Raw genomic sequence first — 19,620 nt, 5'->3', positions numbered from 1 at the left:
TCTTCTCCCAGGGTGTTGTCTAGGTTCTTGATGTCTAGAACAAAGAATTTAGCAAGACACCGAAATACGGTAGAAAAGAAAGTTTTATTGGAAGGGAAAGTACACTTTCAGATGCGGAAGCAGGCCTGAGCAAGAGAAGCATGGCTCAAAAGGCCCCGTAACAAAGACTTCAAGTTTTTTATCCCTTTTTTGCTGTAGGTGGTTACTTTTCTTAGAGGAGTGAGCTTGGGTTTCTTTGATTGACAGCTAAGATTGACAGGACTCAGTGATTCATCATTTTGCTTTCTGTGCATGTTCATTCCCAGAATTCAGTCTGTTCTAACATTAATGAACTTCCAGGCACATGCATCATATTATAATGATGGTATAATGAGACTCAGGTGCGTTGAAGGTCATTGGGGTCTTCATTGCGCAGGTGAGAGTGACTGGCTTAAACTGGTACCTAAATCTCTGCTTACTGGTTTCTTTGTGTGAATTAAAAAAATGTTTTCTGGCCTGCTTAATTGTTGGTGGATTAGGGCAGACCCCTTCTAAGATAGGATGACCTCAGTGTCTTTCAGGCAGATCTGAAACCCCCTAACTAATTTTCCTGCCTACCTCTTTTCTAAGAACCATGAACCCTCTTATTATTAGTATGGATGTTGAGGGACGGAAGATCTCTTCTACTATATCTGTTTCCTACTGAGGACAGCTGTAGTCCCTGCCTACAGCAGTTTCATGGAGCTCTTTCCCTTCCTGCCTCAGTCAGGGTGTGGTCTTGGGTTTCCACCTCAGTCCCTAGATAAGGAAAAGAAAATGTAAACTCGTTATTTAAATCATACATCTAATAATTTCTATTATCGATTTGCCTATTAAGTAAAGGGAAAGAGGCTTGGTTAATATGTTTCTTAAAGAGTAAAAAGAAAGACCTTTGGCTTAAAGTCCCCTCTCCCCTCAGACTCTAAGGCCCTGCCTGGCTTAACACCATTTCTGCTTAACAATTGGCCCTTATCAATAGCCAGAGGATCTGAGTCGCCAGGGCGATTAACAAGAATTGAAGGAGAGGGCCTTTTTTCCAAAGAAAGGAGAAAAGAAAACTTAACTAGTGTTACTAAAAAGATTAACTCTGAAGAGATGTCTTATTTTATTTCCCTGCTAAAAGATTATGAATTTTACAAGTGATGTCCTGTCTCAAAATTACTTTCCATAGAACCCCCTTTTTTGTCCAGGTTTCTTTGGGACGTCTATTCCCAGTTCCATCAGAGCTGGCTTCTAGGGTTCCTTGATGCTCCTGTTGTTACTTTTCCTTGGTTCATAGCACTTCCCAGGGCTTTGGGAACAAGGCACAGACACAGTTCTGGTCTCTGCTTGTGCCTCTCAGCTTGTGACTGCTAAAATGCTCCAAGTAGGTTATAGCCATTTTATCTTGGGCAGAGGTAGGTCCTATATATTATTTCATTTCATCAGACAAACCAGTACTCTACAGTTCTTTCCAGGTACCTGAGTTCGTCCTGACTCTCTGTGTAGCATGGCCTTGGTTTCAAACAATTCTTCCACTGAGCCCTTGTTCACCTTTAGGCAGATACTTTTCCATCAGGAGGAGATCCTGCCCAGGAGTTCTCAAATGGCACCCTCCCAGCAGCCTTAGAGGGTGTATGCAAATGAGTTGCTGACCTTGGCCCATCACTTTTTAGAGGTTGATAAAACCAGTCCCTCCTGGTCTTCTTTGTTATTAAGGTTCTAGAGTCATTTGAGCTACACTTAGAAACATCCTATTAAACCTATACATGTTCAGGAGCTCTCGGATCTTAGCTGAAGGAATAACAACTTGCCATTTCACAATAGGAACTTTTCCAGAAAGAAAAACAGGCATATATCTGTGGCTATGTAGTTTTAAGGTAGCCTACAACAGGACAACACTTTGTAGTTAATTATTCGTTATTTAAAACATGCTGTTTACCAAAAATTTTAGTCTAGCACTCAAAAAAAAGCCTGATAAAACATTTAAAAATACATATATATTTTAAATTTTTTTTGCACTGTGAGAGAATAAAAGTATATGACTCTTTAGGACAAGAAATGTATGTAGTAAAGAAGCTACTGATATCACTGAGACTTGCTGGGAATAGAATCCCAGAAGACCTGGCAAGGAATTACACTCCCTCAAGAGTAAATCTCAAAGGCCTCCTGGGAAGGCAGTGGGGGAAGGGCCCCAAGCCGAAGCCAATTAGTGCTCAGTAAACAAATGGGAGCATTTTGCTTTCTGCCCAATTTCAGGCCTGCCTTCCAAGCAGCTCGGATGATGAGTTCTTAAGGAAAATAAATAAATAAAAGTCCAAATTCCCATAGCAATTTAATTTACAAAGTGGATTCTATTTGATTTGTGGAAGAACAGCATGTATTTTTGTTTTGTGTTGTGTCAGAGCTTCCGAATGGCAATTCCAGAAAAAACATGCTGAGTCATGAACCCCTAAGGATGAAAGATTTTGACAAGAACATGCTTGGGGGAGGGCAAGAGCTGTGATAGTCATTCAAGTTAGAGAAAACAGAGGCTCATTATTCTTCTTTTAAATGAGGTCCTTCAATGCAAGTATTTACCCTGCACCTGTGCCCAAGAACACTTGCTACCTCCCTCAGATATTGAGAAGCCATACACTGAAGAATAATAAAAATAATAATAGGTAATATTTACTGAACATATGCAGGCAGATAATATGGGTTATCTTATTTAATTCCCATAAAGCCCCATGACGTAGTTGACAAGTGAGAACACTGAGGCTTTGACAGGCTAAATAATTTGCTCACAATTACCCAGCCACAGGAAATGGGCTAGAACTTGAACCCTGGAATCACAGCCTTAACAAGTATGTATACTGCATTTCCAAATATTAACCTTGTATTCATAGATTTCTAATTAGTTGTGGTTAAACTCCTTACTCAAAGAGACATCTTATTAACTGGCATCTTTCCAACACAATTGACTGTAGAGAAAAAGACCCAAGATTGTAATCTATGAAGGAGAAATTGTTTGGCACTGCTATTGTAAATTATGTATGTTGTGTTCCATATACTACTACTTCTAAGTAAAAGAAAAATTGAGACATTCTTCCTTAAAAATAGAGCTCTTTCTTTATTTCCTGGAATGTCCTAAGTTAAGATAATTCTATATTGATTGCTAGAAGTTGAGGCTTTCTGAGGTCACACGACTTTCCAGCCGGCAAAACAGGGCTGACATACCATTCGGTCATGATCTCCCAGTGCTGACATTATTCCTCCTGGAGCCTTTCAAAGTTGGTATCTGAAACTTCTCCCTTGATAATGACAAGGTCACTCTAGAGAAAATTAGGTCACAGAGTGGTTCCTAAGAGGTTTTCCAGAGAGAGAGGAGGGAAAGAGAGAGACAAGGCTGAGAAGTGTGAAGAGGCTATAAAGTCAGGGAAGAGGGCCCCTAACAAACTCTTCACACCCTTCTCCAGCTCAGTCCCAGGCACTTGAAATGTCAAGAAATATCTATGGAGTCACACACAAAAAAGATTATATTCTCTTTTTTTAATAATTTTTTCTCCTCACCTCCAACCTTGACCTATGGATGTTGGTTGCCGTTTCCCCTTAAGAACTGGATCTCTGAAGGTGGGGTGTCCCCTCCCACATGCTTGCGGCAGGTGCCGGGGCCTGGTCCGTGGCTCCACCTGGGGTGTGAACCCAGGATCTTCTGTGTATAAAGCAGAAGTGCTAACCACTACACTAGGGGCCTACCCCTGAAAGATTATATTTTAACCAATTTAATTTCATTATTGTGTTTTTAAAATGCTAATTCCCAGGAAATGGGCAGTCATGGATAATTACTAACATAAACATTACATCTCTATGCACAAAGATTGGCTTTAGTAGCAACAATCCCAGCTAGGCTCCATTCCCTAGCCATGTTAGAAATTAAAGGGTTTACTAGAAACTGTTGTCTTTTTGCTTTTGGAAATTATTTACATGTGTTGTCCATACCACGATAATTACATTTTGTATCATACAATCAGGATCATAATTCCCATCTCACAGGGATATTTATGAGGGATAAATAATGTAACGTGCTTGGAACATATTAAGAATTCCATTCAAGTTTAGTGAGATCATTATTAAGACTCTTGAAGGGGAGTTTGTCTATTTTCCTTAAAAGGATTCTGTAGGACTGACATATTACCTTTTTGGAAGGCAACAGTCAAAATAATTTAGCAAATAGCTTTTGAACATGCTGATATCTAATCACCAAATTCTGCAGTTTGAAGTAGACATTGGGTAATTTATGTTTTTACATTCAAGTGAGGTGTCACTGTATATAATTTGGGAGTAGGTAGGGCAGCTGGCTAAGAAGAGAAAAAGCAACCAAACTGATGCAAAACAAACAAAAATATTTTATTGTATCTGAACATTCATTCCCTAGACAATGAATAATGCACACATTGGATGACGTTAGTAGACACGGTAAAGATGCATTCGAACAATTAACATTCGGATGAATGTGGGTAGTCATAAAAGTTACACCTTTTCAGGTTATTGGATTTCCTGAATATAATATTGGCAAGAAGGAACTTTCGACACAAAACGCTTTTTTTTTTTTTTTAATGTCACTCATTTTATTTATTAACCTTGACAGTAACTAAAGAATGAGGTAAGGAAAACTTTCCAGAAGACTGAGTATGGAGCAGAAGTCTAAGGCACTTTGGAGCCCCATTATTTTGTTATTGAATAGGATAAACTCAGTTATGAAATTCCCTATACTCTAGGTTTATTACATAGAAAAGTACTATTTACCCACCTCAATGAGGTGTTGTGGCAATTCATGCTTATAAAGTGCTTCAGGCGCCTTCAAAGAAAGGCAACATAGAAGTATGAAATAATCTTACATATTTCAAAGAAATGAAAAGACAATTTTGGCACAATAGGAAGAGTGCCTCCAATTTAAAGAACCACACTTGACTATTTATAAAAACCCATCACCTCAATGGTTTACTGGCTTTTTTTTTTTTTTTTTTTTTAAAGAGAATAAATGTTTCTGTGTTGCCAGTCTTTTAACAGTCATTCTCAACCTAGGCTGTATTATCAGAATCACATGAAGAGTTCATTAAAAATATAGATCCTTGGCCCACAGCCTAGACTTCCATAATTAAAGTCTCTAAGAGTGGTACTCAGGCAATAATATTTTTAAAACTATTTATAGAGGATTCTGATACAAACCAAAGTTTTAAAAACATTTCTTTAAGAAAATATCAGTTTATTAAACATTGATTTCTCCTAGAACATTCTTCTTAATGGGTATCAACTTCTTATTGCCTTTTTCTCTTCCTGTGCCCCACACAGATTCGGAACATCACACACACACACACACACACACACACACACACACACACACACACACTTTAATTCTGCCCTTGAATTAAAATGTGATAGTGGTAAAATTTGACAGTAGCAAATAAATCAAGAAGATATTGCAAGGACTTGCAATTCATCCCCACTGTGCCCAAAGCAAATGGATGTTTCCCATTTGCCAAACGGAATGGTTTAAACTTGCATTTCCAATTTGGAAACAGTTAAAATAAGCACTTCCTGGAAAATACCAGCTAAATGGATGCTGACAAACAAAAAGTGAGCAGGGTTATAGCGGCCAACCATGAAGATAGGCTACAGCAACTACTGCTCAGTGGGCACCAAACATATAGGTGCTTGATCAAGGTAAATAAAATAGAATAATAAAAACTGGTGAGTGTATTTTAAGATGTCTTTTTATAAAAAATGATCAGTTTGCTCCACTGCAATTAATGCCATTTTAGTAACTACTTTAATTTCTTGACTGGCTCAAAGTCTTCTATTTACCAGCTAGTCTAACATAGAGAAGAGAGTGATTTAGTCCCTAGTGGTGTGAGTCCCTAGTCTCATCATGCTACTTACAGTTTTAAAACAGGAGAGTCCCTTTGGATATCTTGCAATGGAACTGATGGAGTATGCAGAGAAATTATTTCTTTACATGAAGAAAGTCTTTTGAAGCTGGCCAAAATTTTTATAATGTCAAGGACTCATGAATAATAGCAAAACACAATACTTTCCCCACTTCTTGGGAAAAGAAAACAAAGAAAAAAAATACAGGAGATAGAGACTACATAGAGAATAGGATATTTTTTAAAAAATTCATTCAAAGTCCGCCACAGTGAAATTTGGCTATGAAAAAAACAGCCTTGTACTGACTTCTAATATTCCTTTAAACATTAGAGGCAACTTTGTACAGAAAGGTTGTTGGGGCTGGCTTGGGGAGTTGCTTGTTGCATATTTCCCAGTGGGGCAAGGCTGCCAGCAGCAGAATAAAACCTCCCAGCAAGACCCAGAAGCCACTAAAATAAAACGCAATGTCATAGGTCTGGGTCCAGTCATAAATCCAACCTGAAAAGGAAGTAAGAAAAAAGTAAGTTTTATAGAAAATAGTATGAATGTGAAGCCCATACTCTAATCCCATTAGTTTTATATGCAGTTAGAATTAGGAGACTTATTCCATCTACTCCCAAAGTGGCCTACTGGGAATTACAAGAGGAGAATTGTTCAAAAATTTGGCCAATAATAAGCAGGCTTTTTGGGTTTCACTCAGATAAAGAGTAAACACAAATCCCCAAACAAGAAAAGTGGCTTTTTCAATTATATCAAAGTAATTTTGAGTAAATCATTACCATAAGACATTCCATGCAGATTTATTTTGTGCAAACCTGTGCTGTTATTGCATTCTGAATTTCTATATCTTGAAATGTCACAGAGAAGAACAGTGAAATGGGTTGACTTTAAGACAAATATCTTACCAACAATTGGTGGTCCAAGGCTATTTCCAAGTCCAGCAAAGAACATTAATATCCCATAGGCATGGGCTAATTTTTCAATTCCCACAGTCTTCGTAGTCACATATGGGAAGATAGACCAATTACCAGTAAGAAACCCTAGGATTCCAGAAAGTATAGCCAACGTGACATAACTTTTAGCAAATGGAATTGCACACAAGGCCAGGCCCATGAGTATTAAGGTAGCTATGTAAAGATATAAGGTATTAATCCACTTGAAGTCAGCCAGTATTCCTAAAAGGAGTTTACCAACTGCTGTCATAATTCCAATAATAGAAATAAGAGGCATAATAAGCTCTTCTTCTTTCACATTTGAACTTCTTGCTACATCTTCCATAAGTAATAAAGGTGGAAACCCTCCGATGTCCAAAAGAAAGATAGCGATGAAGAGTGCTGAAAATACTTTGTTTTTAAAAAGAGCCACAGTTTCTCCACAGTAGTTTTTATACAATTGCCACTTCCTCTTGGCAAGCTGTTTGCAAAAATATGTCTGTTCTGCGACTTTCTTTTTATATGTCTCGGCCTCTTTTGTGTGAGCTATTGTTGTTGGGTTTTTATGAAGTAGACTTTCTTGTTTGCAGTCACCACTGGCTAAAGTGCTCTTGTATGTTTCCTCACTACCGCGGCACTTTTCGAGAATGTTTATGTTTTCTTCTAGGTTCTTTTCTTTTCCATTGTAAATGGAGTATCTTTCTGGTACATTTTCCACAGCTGTTTTTTCAGGCAAAGGGCATTCAGAGGACTTGAGGGGTCTCATCAGACTGCCACAGGCTAATATATTTAAAGCTAAAGCACCCACAATCAACAGGCACCCATCCAGTCCATAGAACTCAATCAGCAGCTTCTGCAGAGCGGCATATATAAAAACTCCAACACTTGAACCTAAAAAGGAAATGGGAGCTGTTCAGTCTTAATGTGGGGCTCTTGGGACAAGCATTGCTGGTATCACAATTAAATTTCTTTTTTACAATGGCATTCATGTGTGCCTTCATATGAACACCACAGCAAGAATATTATAGATAATGATAACAGTAATAGTAAAACTGATAAAATATTTATTTTAAGAATTAGCATTTGTAGTTCAGACACTGTATTAAGCACTTTATATTTTGTGATCTTATTTAATCTTTATAATGATCATATTGTGTAGGTTCTATTATTATTCCCAACAACACATGAAGTAAACTAGGGCTAGAAAGGCTGAGAAGTTTGCCATAGATCACAAAGCTGTAAATGGCATTAATAGGATTCATAATCAGTCTGACTCCTGGAGTCCATATTCATAACGAATACCTTATGTAACTACTATTTTTCGCACTTACTACGTGCCAGGCTCTGTGCTATAAATTTATTCACTTTGTAAAAACAAATGTTTATATTTTATTTTTTATGAGATGAAGAATATATTTTAATTTTTATGGAATATTTGCAATGGTCTGATAGTTCATATCTATTGCTGAATCACCAGAATACATGATTCATATTACTAAATGATGAAAAGAATAAAGTGGAATTTGATAGGATATTTAAATTACAAAGTATGCCTGGTTTGCATATACATGCAAGTCCATAAATTCCCCAGTTTTTAGCACAGATCACACTAAACACACTGAAATAGCAAGTTATACCAGCCCAATTAATTTGCAGTGTTCTGATTTCAACTTTTTTAAAACTGAGTGTTTTAAAATTAAACATCATTGGGAAAGTCATGTGAAAAAGCACGAGAGAAATAAATAGATCTGTTTTAAAAAATGGGCAAATAGATTGATCATACTTTTTAAATGTTCTATACAAAATTATGTCATAACCTTAACAAGATGCCATGCTTGTAGCAAACACTCATCTTATTAAAAATTCTGACAAATAACCAAATGGTTCTTAGACTTATAAAAAAACATTTTTTGGGGGGGGGGACTACAGTTGTCCCTTTCTAAACATTTTTAAAATTAATACTTTAACACTTCCCCCATCCATCCCCCCCAAAAAAAACTTTGCATGCAAATGTTAATTTATAGCTCACCTTAATGTAATGGTAGCTAAAATAATATCTTTGTGTAGCTACTAAGAGAGTAAGTATCTCTTTGCTGATTTCTGAAAACAAGTAATAGACAAATTTAGTCCTTCCCTTATCTTTTTAAAAGTGGCACCTACTTGGAAAGCTAAAAAGCACTTCCGAAAAAAAAAAACTCAAAGAATTGAAACTATGACTATTTCACATACTTCTGTACCGCATTAGCATCCATTCACTGTTAATTCATATTTTTGTCTAATACCATTCTTTTTACAGATTCTAACAAAAGTGCCATACCATCAGATACTTAAGCATACTCTTGGTGTATTGGAAGTTGTATATTTTGACCTTAAATTGAGAAAAATAAACAACTTTTCTATTCCTCACCAAGGGTAGCTCTCAGCATCATGAAATATAAGGGAACATATTAAAACAATTCAACCTAAATTTATTGAGTACCTATGATGTGTTAAGAATACGACAGGGCAGCAAAATCAAATTACACCTTGGACACTAGTTTCCTCAGGCTGCTTCCCCCAAGAATGCAGCCACAGCTTTAAAAAATGCAGGAATTCTTTCAGAGCAGTGAAGAGTAATTCAGAGCTTTCCTTTAGCACTGTGTAAACTGTGAAACTACAATTTTTAATTTTCAAAAAGAAAATCCTGATTCAAAAATCATAATGTAAAGGGAAAAGTGAAATAAAGCACTTAATTATGCTTCCATACATCTCTAAATTATACGATATCACAAAAAGGAAAAAATATCAATTGATGTTCAGGGAACCTGAACCAGGAAGAGATATGTTCATGCTTTGATGAACTCTTTAATACTAGAAGTCAATAAACGTTTTCTATAAGGGGTTAGAGAGTAAATATTTAAGACATTGTGAGCCGTACAGCAAATGCTCAACTCTGCCCTTGAAGCAAGAAAGCAGCCAGAGAAGGACAGTAAAGGAATGAGCATAGTTGTGTTCCAATACAATTTTATATATGGACACTGAAATTTGAATGTCACTCAATTTGCACATGCTGTGAAATAGTCTTCTTTTGATTTTTTAAAACTATACAAAGATGCAAAAATCATTCTTGGCTCATGAGCTGTCCAAAAACAGGCAGTAGACCTGATTTGGCCCAGGGGCATTAGTTTATCAACCGCTGTTCACCACAGAGCAAGGTCAGTGGAGCTGGGGTGTGGTTAGTTAAACGTATTTGTGCTCGGTAAATTTAACTTTGATTAGAAAGCTAAATAGTGATGATGCTGTACTTATTTTGAACATCTACCTGTTGAAATCAGGCCAAGTGCAAGACCTCGGCGGCTGTCAAAATACTGGCACGTAATGGTCACTGTTGCAGTGTATAATAAACCACATCCGAGACCTAAACATAAGAAGACATTGCATAAATTAAGACAGATTATATTACTCCAATGCAAAGAAAACAAAAAAGAGGAAAAAAGAGAAATAATTCCCATAGCATATTCTGTTACTGAATTGCTAAAACTCTTCAGAATATGGATTCCTAGATCCCTTCAGTGTTAGTTGTGCAGCTCCAATGGACACATTTGGGGTGGCAGTTTTCACTCCACACCTACCATAAGCTCAGGGTCAAGTGGAAAAAATAATCCAATTTTTAAAGCATAAATGAATGATGCAAATTTAAAACATTATGAAGAGAGAATGGTTAAATCACACACCAAACACAAAATTTAATCAAATGTGCCCATTCTGTATCTCTGTCTCTCTTCCAAGTCCCTGCCCTCAGCTGAGAGTTCTTCCTAAGTCCTCTAAACAATTTTACAACATCCCCTTCACAGTCCCAAGCTATTTTGCTAGAGTGCATAGCTTGAACATCATAGTTTGCAAAACAAAGGCCCACAGGCAGATCCTCAGTTGTCCTCAGATCATCGCATCACAGTGTATACTTATAAAGTTTTATCTTTTAAAGATGCAAACTAATATGAACGAAAAAGGGGCTAAGTAATAAATATGACAAACTCAGTGACAGATAGTAACCTCACAAGGTGATCTGATCATAAATTCCTAACTGGGCAGGTCATGGTGGGTAATCATGCCCCAGGCATATAATTTCCTTAGTAAAAGGTTTATTTTTGCCTTAAGCAAGCCCTGTCCATTGTTCTTGTGCATCTAGGTTAACATATCTTTAAAATGCCAGAGTAGTCCTCTTTTCTAGACCCCTCAGAGGAATAACCAACTTCAAGGGAGCCATGATCTTATTGTAACTGTTAATGGTTAACTATCTTGTACCCACCAATGTAAAAGAAGTATATATTACTCTATTTTGTTTTTCATACAACAATCAGGGATTGCCCCAGCTTGCTTGATCCCACCTCCTTAATCTACCACCAATCGGTTTCACGTGATCCTTATGTTCCTTCCTTTGATTCCAAATGCATTAAAAAAAAAAAAAAATGCGAAACTGCCATCCTCAGGAGCATTTTCTCAATTGAGTAAGAGCTTGCTTCTGGGCATGTCCTCAGTTTGGTTCAAATAAACCCTTAAAAAATTTTCTATAGGTTTGTGTCTTCTTACAATGACACTACCTTATTTAGGAGTAAAATGTCATGATATCTTCTTTAATATAACCTAAAATATCTTTGCAAATAAAAAGGAGGCAAACAATAAAATAACTGTTAAATTTAAGTGTTGAGGATATGGGTGTTTGCTATAGTTTGCTTGTGTGTAACTGAACAGACATCTATCAGGCCTCTACATTCATAATATAAAAACTTTTCCGTGTAGTATTATTTTTATAAAAATGAAATATTTTGGACAGTGAATTCTAATACAGCAACCTTAAAAAGTTATAAGGGTGGAACTAAAGAATCCAGACTCTATGTGTCGGGGAGGGGGACCGACTCATTCATATTTGCCCTGGACTTTCCTGGTTTGACCATTAGAAGTCTCACATCCTTGAAAACTTACTCCTGGGCAAACTGGGACAATTGGTGACTGTGATGTGGGGACCTATGTGCTACTCTATAAACATTATATCATGAATGGTCACAATGTCTCTGAACTTAAAGTAGTCTCATTTTAAAATAAATATAGAAGCCAGAGAGATTGGATAATTTTCCAAAGTCACAAAGCTAATAATAATAATGGTTATGCTAGTGAATATTTATCCTTTATCTCATCAATCCACACAGCCCTGTAAGTTGGATGCTATTATTATGCTCAGTTTTAAAAATAAGAGAACAAGATAAGTAAGTTATCTGGAGTCACACAGTGGCTCTGATAAGGTTAACCTACATGGTCCAAACCCAGAGCCTGACTGTTAGTGCTTGCTCCTTCCCTCTGCCACACTATCTTAAGAGACCACCTAATCCATTCCAGACAAATGAAAATGCTTAGAATACAATTCTACATAGAACTGGTGCTCCATGAATGTTATCATTAGACTGAATCTGTTTTTTTCCCCTAAGGAACACATAATACAGAAGGGAGAATGAGTTTAGACTGTGTAATAATTTCCTGTCGCTTCCTTTTCAATGGGACGCTCCACCTCAAATGGTGACAGAATAGAGGTGTCATTGACCATTACTATTCCATTTATTTATCCCACAAATATTCTAAACTATGAGCCTATTGATGGAATAAAACCACAAAAACATCAATCATGGTAATAAGTATTCATAATCTACTAGCAAGGAGTAGCTCACAGGGCCCCAATAATTACCAAAGTAAGAGATACTCTTTCAATTACTTGAAATCCAGTTCAAGTCTTTTATTTATTTTATTTTTATTTATATTTTGCTTAACTTTGCATAGCCCTCATAAGACCTATGTGAGGTAGGTTACTAAGCCTGCCTTTGCAGATGAGGGAAGAGTCATTTGTGGGGATCATGGGGCTTGCTCAAGCTCACAGAACTTATGTCTCCTGACCCAAAGCCTAGTGGTCTCTCTGACAATTTCCTCCTAGTTGTAGGAATTCAAAACCTATTGCCAAATCAGAGTCATAGGCATTCTCCAGACCTAAGCTTGCGTTCTGACCCAGAATTCCTTAACTGAAGAGGTTAAGAGAGGCATTGAAGCAAACTCTATGACAAATAGATAAATGATGATATCCTGAATCTTTCCTCAAGAGAACTCCAGCCTCTGCTTAGATAATCATGCACTGGGGAAGGCAGGATATGTATTGAACCTCATTGGACACAGGGTACCAGCTGACATTGTTAACTAGGGACCTGAAGCATTTAAATGGTCTCTCCTTAGAGTGGGGTCATGAGGTGGGGCAGGTAATATATGGGTTCATGGCCCAGGTCTGGCACACAGTGGTTTCATTGAATCCATGGATACATCCAACGGCCATTTCCCTAGTTCCTGATATTTAAGGAGCACACGTACGTGTTAGTTGTAGAACCCCCTACACTCTTCCTTGGCCAGTGGAGTTAAGTCACCACAGTGGGAAAAGCCAGTGGAAGCCCTGTAACCACATCACCACCACCATCTGCAGCCAAAAGAATAAACCAAGACCAATATCGAATCCTATCTAATTAACTGAAGATCATGGGTTCACAGGGGAGAGGGACAGGGTTAGCTATCGAAAGGTTCCAATGACATGAACCAAATCAACATCAACGTCACAAGTTAGTAAAGCTTTCTCCACTTATACAGAAATTCTGAAATTTAGTTGTGAGAGTTAATTTTGTCATTTTATGTTTATATATTCTTAGATAGTCTTCTGACACAATCAAATGTGTATGCATCTTAGACAATGTTGGCTTTTTTCTTTTTAAAAATTAATTTTTATTTATGGGTAATGCAAATGCTATGGTATCACTCACTTTTTGTCAATTTTTCAGTCAGCGACAACTTTGGATATGTACTCACAAATGCTTTCCTTGAATTAACCTTGAAACCATGAGAAGTAGTAAAACTCCATGAAATTTTAAATGGTTAGTCCAGAGTTTGGAGAAAATGCTGAAATCATATCAATGGCATAATGATTCAATTTCTATGTAAAAAGTATAATTCTAAACAGAATTTTGTCCTAAAAGGAATAATTTGTCCTTTTTGTGTTAAAAGAAATAATCTAAGTTCTAAAAGGAATAATCTCATTCACATATAAGCACAGATATCTACATTTTTATTTTTTAATGATTTTAGACAAGAATGGAAAATGATTATCTCAAATTTTATGTGAGAGAATATATTTGAAGGACAGATTAAAAACTGTATTAAGCATTACAGAAAATACAAAATATCAAACAGATACTACCTACTCTCAAAGAACTAAAAAATGATCTGCTTATTTAGATTAAGATCTGAGTAGAATTGAAGTACATAGTTAAATTTAAAATAAACACTTAGACTTCTAAAAGCACTAAAAATAATCACAAAAATGCAAAAGTCAGGATGTGGTGTCACACTGAGTGGATCCAATTACTAACTATGTGGCTTTCGTTAGTAATTCCACTTCACTGAGCTTCACTTTTCCTCTCTATAAAATACGTTATTGTGAAAATTAAATAAGATCAGATAAAGCACTTAGCACAGAGCCTGGCACATAGTAAGTGCTCAATGAATATAAACTGCTATTTTTTTCTATTACTTATTAGGGAAAAGGCTCAAGTAAAAGAGAGGAATATTGGTAGTCAACAAACTGGTTCTTTCAGACACTAAGAAAAAACTTTGAAAGTGCAGTCATCTTTTTCAAATTCCCTATCAGCAGCTCCTGAAATACTGAGTCTGGTGGTTTAACATTGAGTACATCACAAAAGCATCCCTTCCTGCTCCCCATTCCCACCCTAGCTCCCCCAAGAAAAACAAAATCAAAACTGTCAGTGCTCTTGGGCCCCAAGTTCTCTACTTTTCTTCTCCTGTAACCAAGATAATCACCAATCATTCCTACCACACAGTTTTCTTCATTCATGCCTTATTTTAAAAAAATAATTATTATGTGCTTTACAATCTACTTTTTACTTTTGCTGTGAATTTGTGAGAGACTGGGCCCTAGTGACAGATGGGGCCTGGGTGACAGATGGTGTGAAACAGCAGGATGTTTAGAGCACAAAAAGCTCAACACAGCCCTGCTTAACCGTTCAATATGAAAGGGACCATTTCCTAAGTCGGCGAGAAGTGATAGATGTCAGTCACATATAAGTCTCATGCTCCTCCCTCTTTTTTCCTTTTTTGTGCTTTAGAGAAAAGTGCTGAAATGAAACACCTTCCTGTGCCTTGTGAGAAAACATAACGTGCACTGTTAAATATCCTTTCAAATATTTTGGTTCACTGGTGGACATTTTACTGAAGCAACAACTTTTGGTGAAGTAGCTGTTGGAAGTAATTGTCGCTGAGCATTTTCATTCCTTATATTAACTGAATAAAAACCTAACATTGGTAAATTGATGATTAACTCTTGACACTTAGAAAAGTTATAGTAATCAAGTTTCTTACCTACAACAATGCCATAGGAAAAATATAGAAAGTAGATATTAGGGGCAAAACCACTCAACATTAGGCCTCCGGCCACCATGAAGCCACTGAAGATCGTCACAGGTCTTGCTCCAAAAGATGAGACACAGAGGCTGCAGACAGGACCTAATATAATAAATGAAACCATCACTCATTTAACAGTAGTCTCCTTTACTCAATCATATTATCCACCCCATCAAAAGTTTAAAATGATTCTTTCCATCATAAAATAATAACAACAGTAATAAACATTTACTGTGTGCTGGACACTACGTGAGTAATTCACATAAACAATCTGATTTCGTTTTAATCTTACTGCAGCCCTGAGAGGTAGATACTATTGTTATTATCATTTGTTTTTGATAAGGAAATTAAAGGTTCAAAATAGTAAGTTCACATAGTTAAGAAATAAGGGTTCTGGAGTCAGACTTTCTTCAAATTCGAGCTCTACTACTTGCTGGCTATTTGATCTTGGGCACTTATCTTGATCTCTCTGTGCCTCATTTTCTTCATCTGAAAATTGGACTAATAATAGTAGCCCCCTCGTAGTGTTAGCACAGACAATAGTAAGTGTTATCAAGGATGTGGAGCAATCAGAACTCTTATAAACTGCTGGCATTATCTCCAAAAGCTGAACACAGCACACTGTATCACCCAGAGTTCCACTTCTATGTATATACCAAATAGAAACCAAGAGACACACCCAAAAGAAATAGCTACATCAAAATTTATATACATAAATGCTCATAGTAGAACTATTCATAGCAGCTAAAACCCAGAAATCCAAATGTTCATCAGCAGTAGAATGTATAATTAAATTCTGGAATATTCATCAATGGCCTATTGTATGGCAATGAGAATAAATGACCTACAATTACATACAGCAACACGTGTATCTCACAAACATTTGTGGAGTGAAGGACACCCAATATCAAAAAGTACACCTTATGTAATTCTAATTGTAAAAAGTACCCCCAAAAGTCAAAACTAATCTATGATTAGCAGTTAGAATAGTGGTTATCTTTGGTAGGGGGTATGGAGTTATAACCAGAGGGGAGGACAGCCCAACTTCCAGGGGAACTGCTAATGTTCTGTTTCTGATGTAAATGTGCTCATTAAATGCATGTGTTCAGTGTGTGAAAAATTCATCAGGCTCTACTCTCATAATATGTACACTTTTCTGTTTTAATAAAAAAATGTTTAAGAAACATCAAATTGAGAAACAATGTAATCTGTTTATAGCCTCATTATTAGTAAGTGGTCGAGACAGGATCCAATGACCCCAAGCCCAACATTCTTGCCAATTACAGTAGTTCCCCCTTATCTGCAGTTGCCCTTAGTCAACCACAGTCTGAAAACATTAAATCGACAATTCCAGAGATAAACAATTCATAAGTTGTAAATGAACGTTGTTCTGAGTAGCATAATGAAATATCTTGCCATCCTTCTTAGTCCCACTCAGCAGGTGAATCAACTCTTTTGTCTGGCATATCCATGCTTTCTGCCAGTTAGTCACTTAGTAGCCATCTCAGTTATCAGATTGACTGTTTCAGTATCGTAGTGCTTATGTTCAAGTAACCCTTATTTTACTTAATAACGGCCCCAAAGCCATTGACATAACTTTTATTACAGTATGTTATTATAATTGCTCTATTTTATTATTAGTTGTTGTTAATCTTTTGTTGTGCCTCATTTACAAATTAAACTTTATCATAGGTATGTATGCATAGGAAAAAACATAGTAATATAGGGTTCAGTACTATCCGCAATCAGGCATCCATTGAGGGTCTTGGAACACATCCCCTGCAGAAAAGGGGAGACTACTGCACAATTGAAATATAAGGAGTCACATGTATGAATCACATATGGAATCTTAAACTTTCTAGTAGCTACATTAGAAAAAAATAAAAAGAGGTAAAATTTAATAATACATTTAATCTAACCTATTACATCAAAAACATTATGAACATTTCAATCTCATTAGTGAGATATTTTATATACCTTTGTTTTGTACTGTCTTTGAAATTCAGTGTGTATATGTTATACTTATAGGATATCTCAACTCAAACTAGCCACATTTCATAACCGCCAGTGGCTAGTGTCTACTATATTGAACCACACAGCAGTAGAGTATCACATCATGAGAGAAGAGGAAAGGAGAAGACCACACACGATCCAGGACTCACACCAGAAGGCAAAACAAGCACATATCAAAACCTCAGTCCATGGGCAACAAACACCCCCCAAAAGGTCTAGATCATATGTTCGGGGATTTCAGAAAAGCGAGATCACCATGTGCCAAGGAACTGAGCCTTGAGCTGGGCCATGAAGCACGGTTGCATTGACAAAAGGGGTGAAAATACCTTCTAAGTGGAGGGGACAGAACCATAATGTGGTTTTCCAATCCTGTAATTATTATATGATAGCTTTGGAAAAGAAATTATTCCCTTTGGGAAATAAATTCACTTCCATGCCCCCCGCTCTCCCAAAAAGTTTCAGAGAATCCCCACAATGGTAGGACGGCCAGGCCCTCTGCTGCAGGTGTAAGTAGGCTGATGGCACAGTGAGAAATAAAATATAACAGTCACCATGTTGTGTGCCTGCAGCAGAGCAAATATTTCCCCAAAGAGCAGACTGGGCCTGGGAGAGTCCTACCCCTTTACCTATAATGCAGGGAACTCAACTAAAAAGTAGGTTCTTTACTCCTTCCTCCTGCTGAGAACAGGAATTTTAAGTTCATCATCTCCCTGAGGGGGGAAAAAAAGCATTACAGAGCCACACCCACTCAAATCTTTAATCTCTCGTATGGTATTGACTGCCTTGCTTACTGGTTGGTTTGGTGATATTACATAGAGATGGCACAGTTTAACCAAAATCTGTCATTCTTCTCACCAATCCTGGAACTGCTAGCACACTGGGAACTGGCCGATGTAACAGAATTCTTTTAAGAGGCAGAAATTTCATGCTGCTTGAAAGAGTTAGTGCTTGTGGGTAAAATTGTACTGATAAGATCAAACTCAGCTCTGCTAGCACTCACAACTCATTCAGCGAGCAAATTGGCTACAGTGACTCACTGGATTAACCTGGGAGGAGATTTTCTGACCCATGAACAGTTTGAGGGCCTTTGGAAAAACAAAGGATCTCCCTGCTGTTTCAGCAACTCTGTTGTCAGAAAAATAGCCTGTCCTTGAACTTGAAGAGTGACCTGTAACCAAAGAGTGCTTTAGCTCATTTTAAAACAACGATAGGCTACGGTAGTGCTCTAGTTTAGTTACCTTTCATTCCTTCTATACCTTTCAGGTTTCAACCAGAGAAATAGAACCAGAAGACCTAGATTCATTGCAAGAAATTAGCTTATGCGATTGTGGGGTCTGGCTGGGTAAGTGCAACGCCCACAGTGCAGGCTGTCAGGAAAGGCAGGTCAGAACTCTTGGCACAGGCTGAAATGAAGCAACAGGGCATAGGCAGAATTTCTCCTTCTGGAAAAGCTCATTTCAGTTCTTAAGGCCCTTCAACAGATTGAATCAGGTCCACTTAGATTATTTAGGATAATTTTCCTTTCTTAAAGTTAATTAATTATGGACTTTGAGCACAACTATAAAATACCTTCACAGTAACACTTATGTTAGTGTGTGAATAACTAGAGAATGTAGCCTAGCCAAGTGGACCATCACACTTTCCAACACAATCTCTCCTTCTCCAGGCAAATTTATTTCACCCGGATGCGTCATCTGCAGTCATCCAAGCCTTTGCATAAAAGGACTCTGTATGCACTGCTCTCTCCCTGACCATCCACCTTACAAAGCCCAACCTCCCATCTGGCCCACCTCACAGCCTATCTCTGTTAAACTCCAGAGATTGTCTTGTCCTTGCTATTCTCCTTGGTATTTGTGATGTCTTGAATTATCAGTAACTTTTTTTCCCCTGTTTCTTCCTTGAGATTATAAATCCCTTAAAAGCATCTCTAGCACAGAGTGGAGGAGACTATGGATGGATATAATGATGTCACGTGAGCTCATTCACAGTATATAATCCAGAGAGTAGGATCCTTGATGCTCAGCTTTACCTATCCCGAGGATCATCTGCACGAACACTTAATTAGGGCCAGAGAAAGAAGTTATTTTCTCCTCAATTACTCATTTCAAAGAAAAGGAATTAAGAATTAAGATTATGAAGAATATAAAGTTAAGAATTGCATGTCTTTTCATAATTTTTATATGCTACTCTAAGCTACTTTCCAAATCTAGATTTGTCAGAAATAAGGGATGGGCCTTTAAATCCTAGATACTTAGACCTGATCTTGGCAAAGTTTCAGCTCTTCCTCCTG

The 19,620-nt window shown here is 37.2% G+C and overlaps 1 protein-coding gene across 5 annotated transcripts in view; it reads right to left on the bottom strand.

Annotated features, from left to right (window-relative positions):
* Positions 1 to 4,362: 4,362 nt before the first annotated feature.
* Positions 4,363 to 19,620, bottom strand: part of SLC16A9 (solute carrier family 16 member 9) — a 54,183-nt gene continuing 38,925 nt past the window's right edge. For 4 of the 5 annotated variants that reach the window (XM_016127639.2, XM_016127644.2, XM_016127640.2 and 1 more), the window contains 4 exons: positions 15,276 to 15,419; positions 10,141 to 10,236; positions 6,813 to 7,730; positions 6,168 to 6,405 (listed from right to left, as the gene is read on the bottom strand). In XM_016127639.2, the coding sequence (XP_015983125.2) occupies positions 6,227 to 6,405; positions 6,813 to 7,730; positions 10,141 to 10,236; positions 15,276 to 15,419 (1,337 nt within the window). In that variant the 3' untranslated portion in view covers positions 6,168 to 6,226. Of the gene's footprint in view, positions 6,406 to 6,812; positions 7,731 to 10,140; positions 10,237 to 15,275; positions 15,420 to 19,620 lie in introns of all 5 variants that reach the window. The other variant, XM_016127636.2, reaches the window with a different exon arrangement.

This window comes from Rousettus aegyptiacus, unplaced genomic scaffold, assembly GCF_014176215.1.
Source record: "Rousettus aegyptiacus isolate mRouAeg1 unplaced genomic scaffold, mRouAeg1.p scaffold_m13_p_6, whole genome shotgun sequence".
Lineage (NCBI taxonomy): Eukaryota > Metazoa > Chordata > Mammalia > Chiroptera > Pteropodidae > Rousettus > Rousettus aegyptiacus.
Note: the sequence above shows the minus strand (reverse complement) of the source record. Positions and strands in the feature narration are given on the sequence as shown.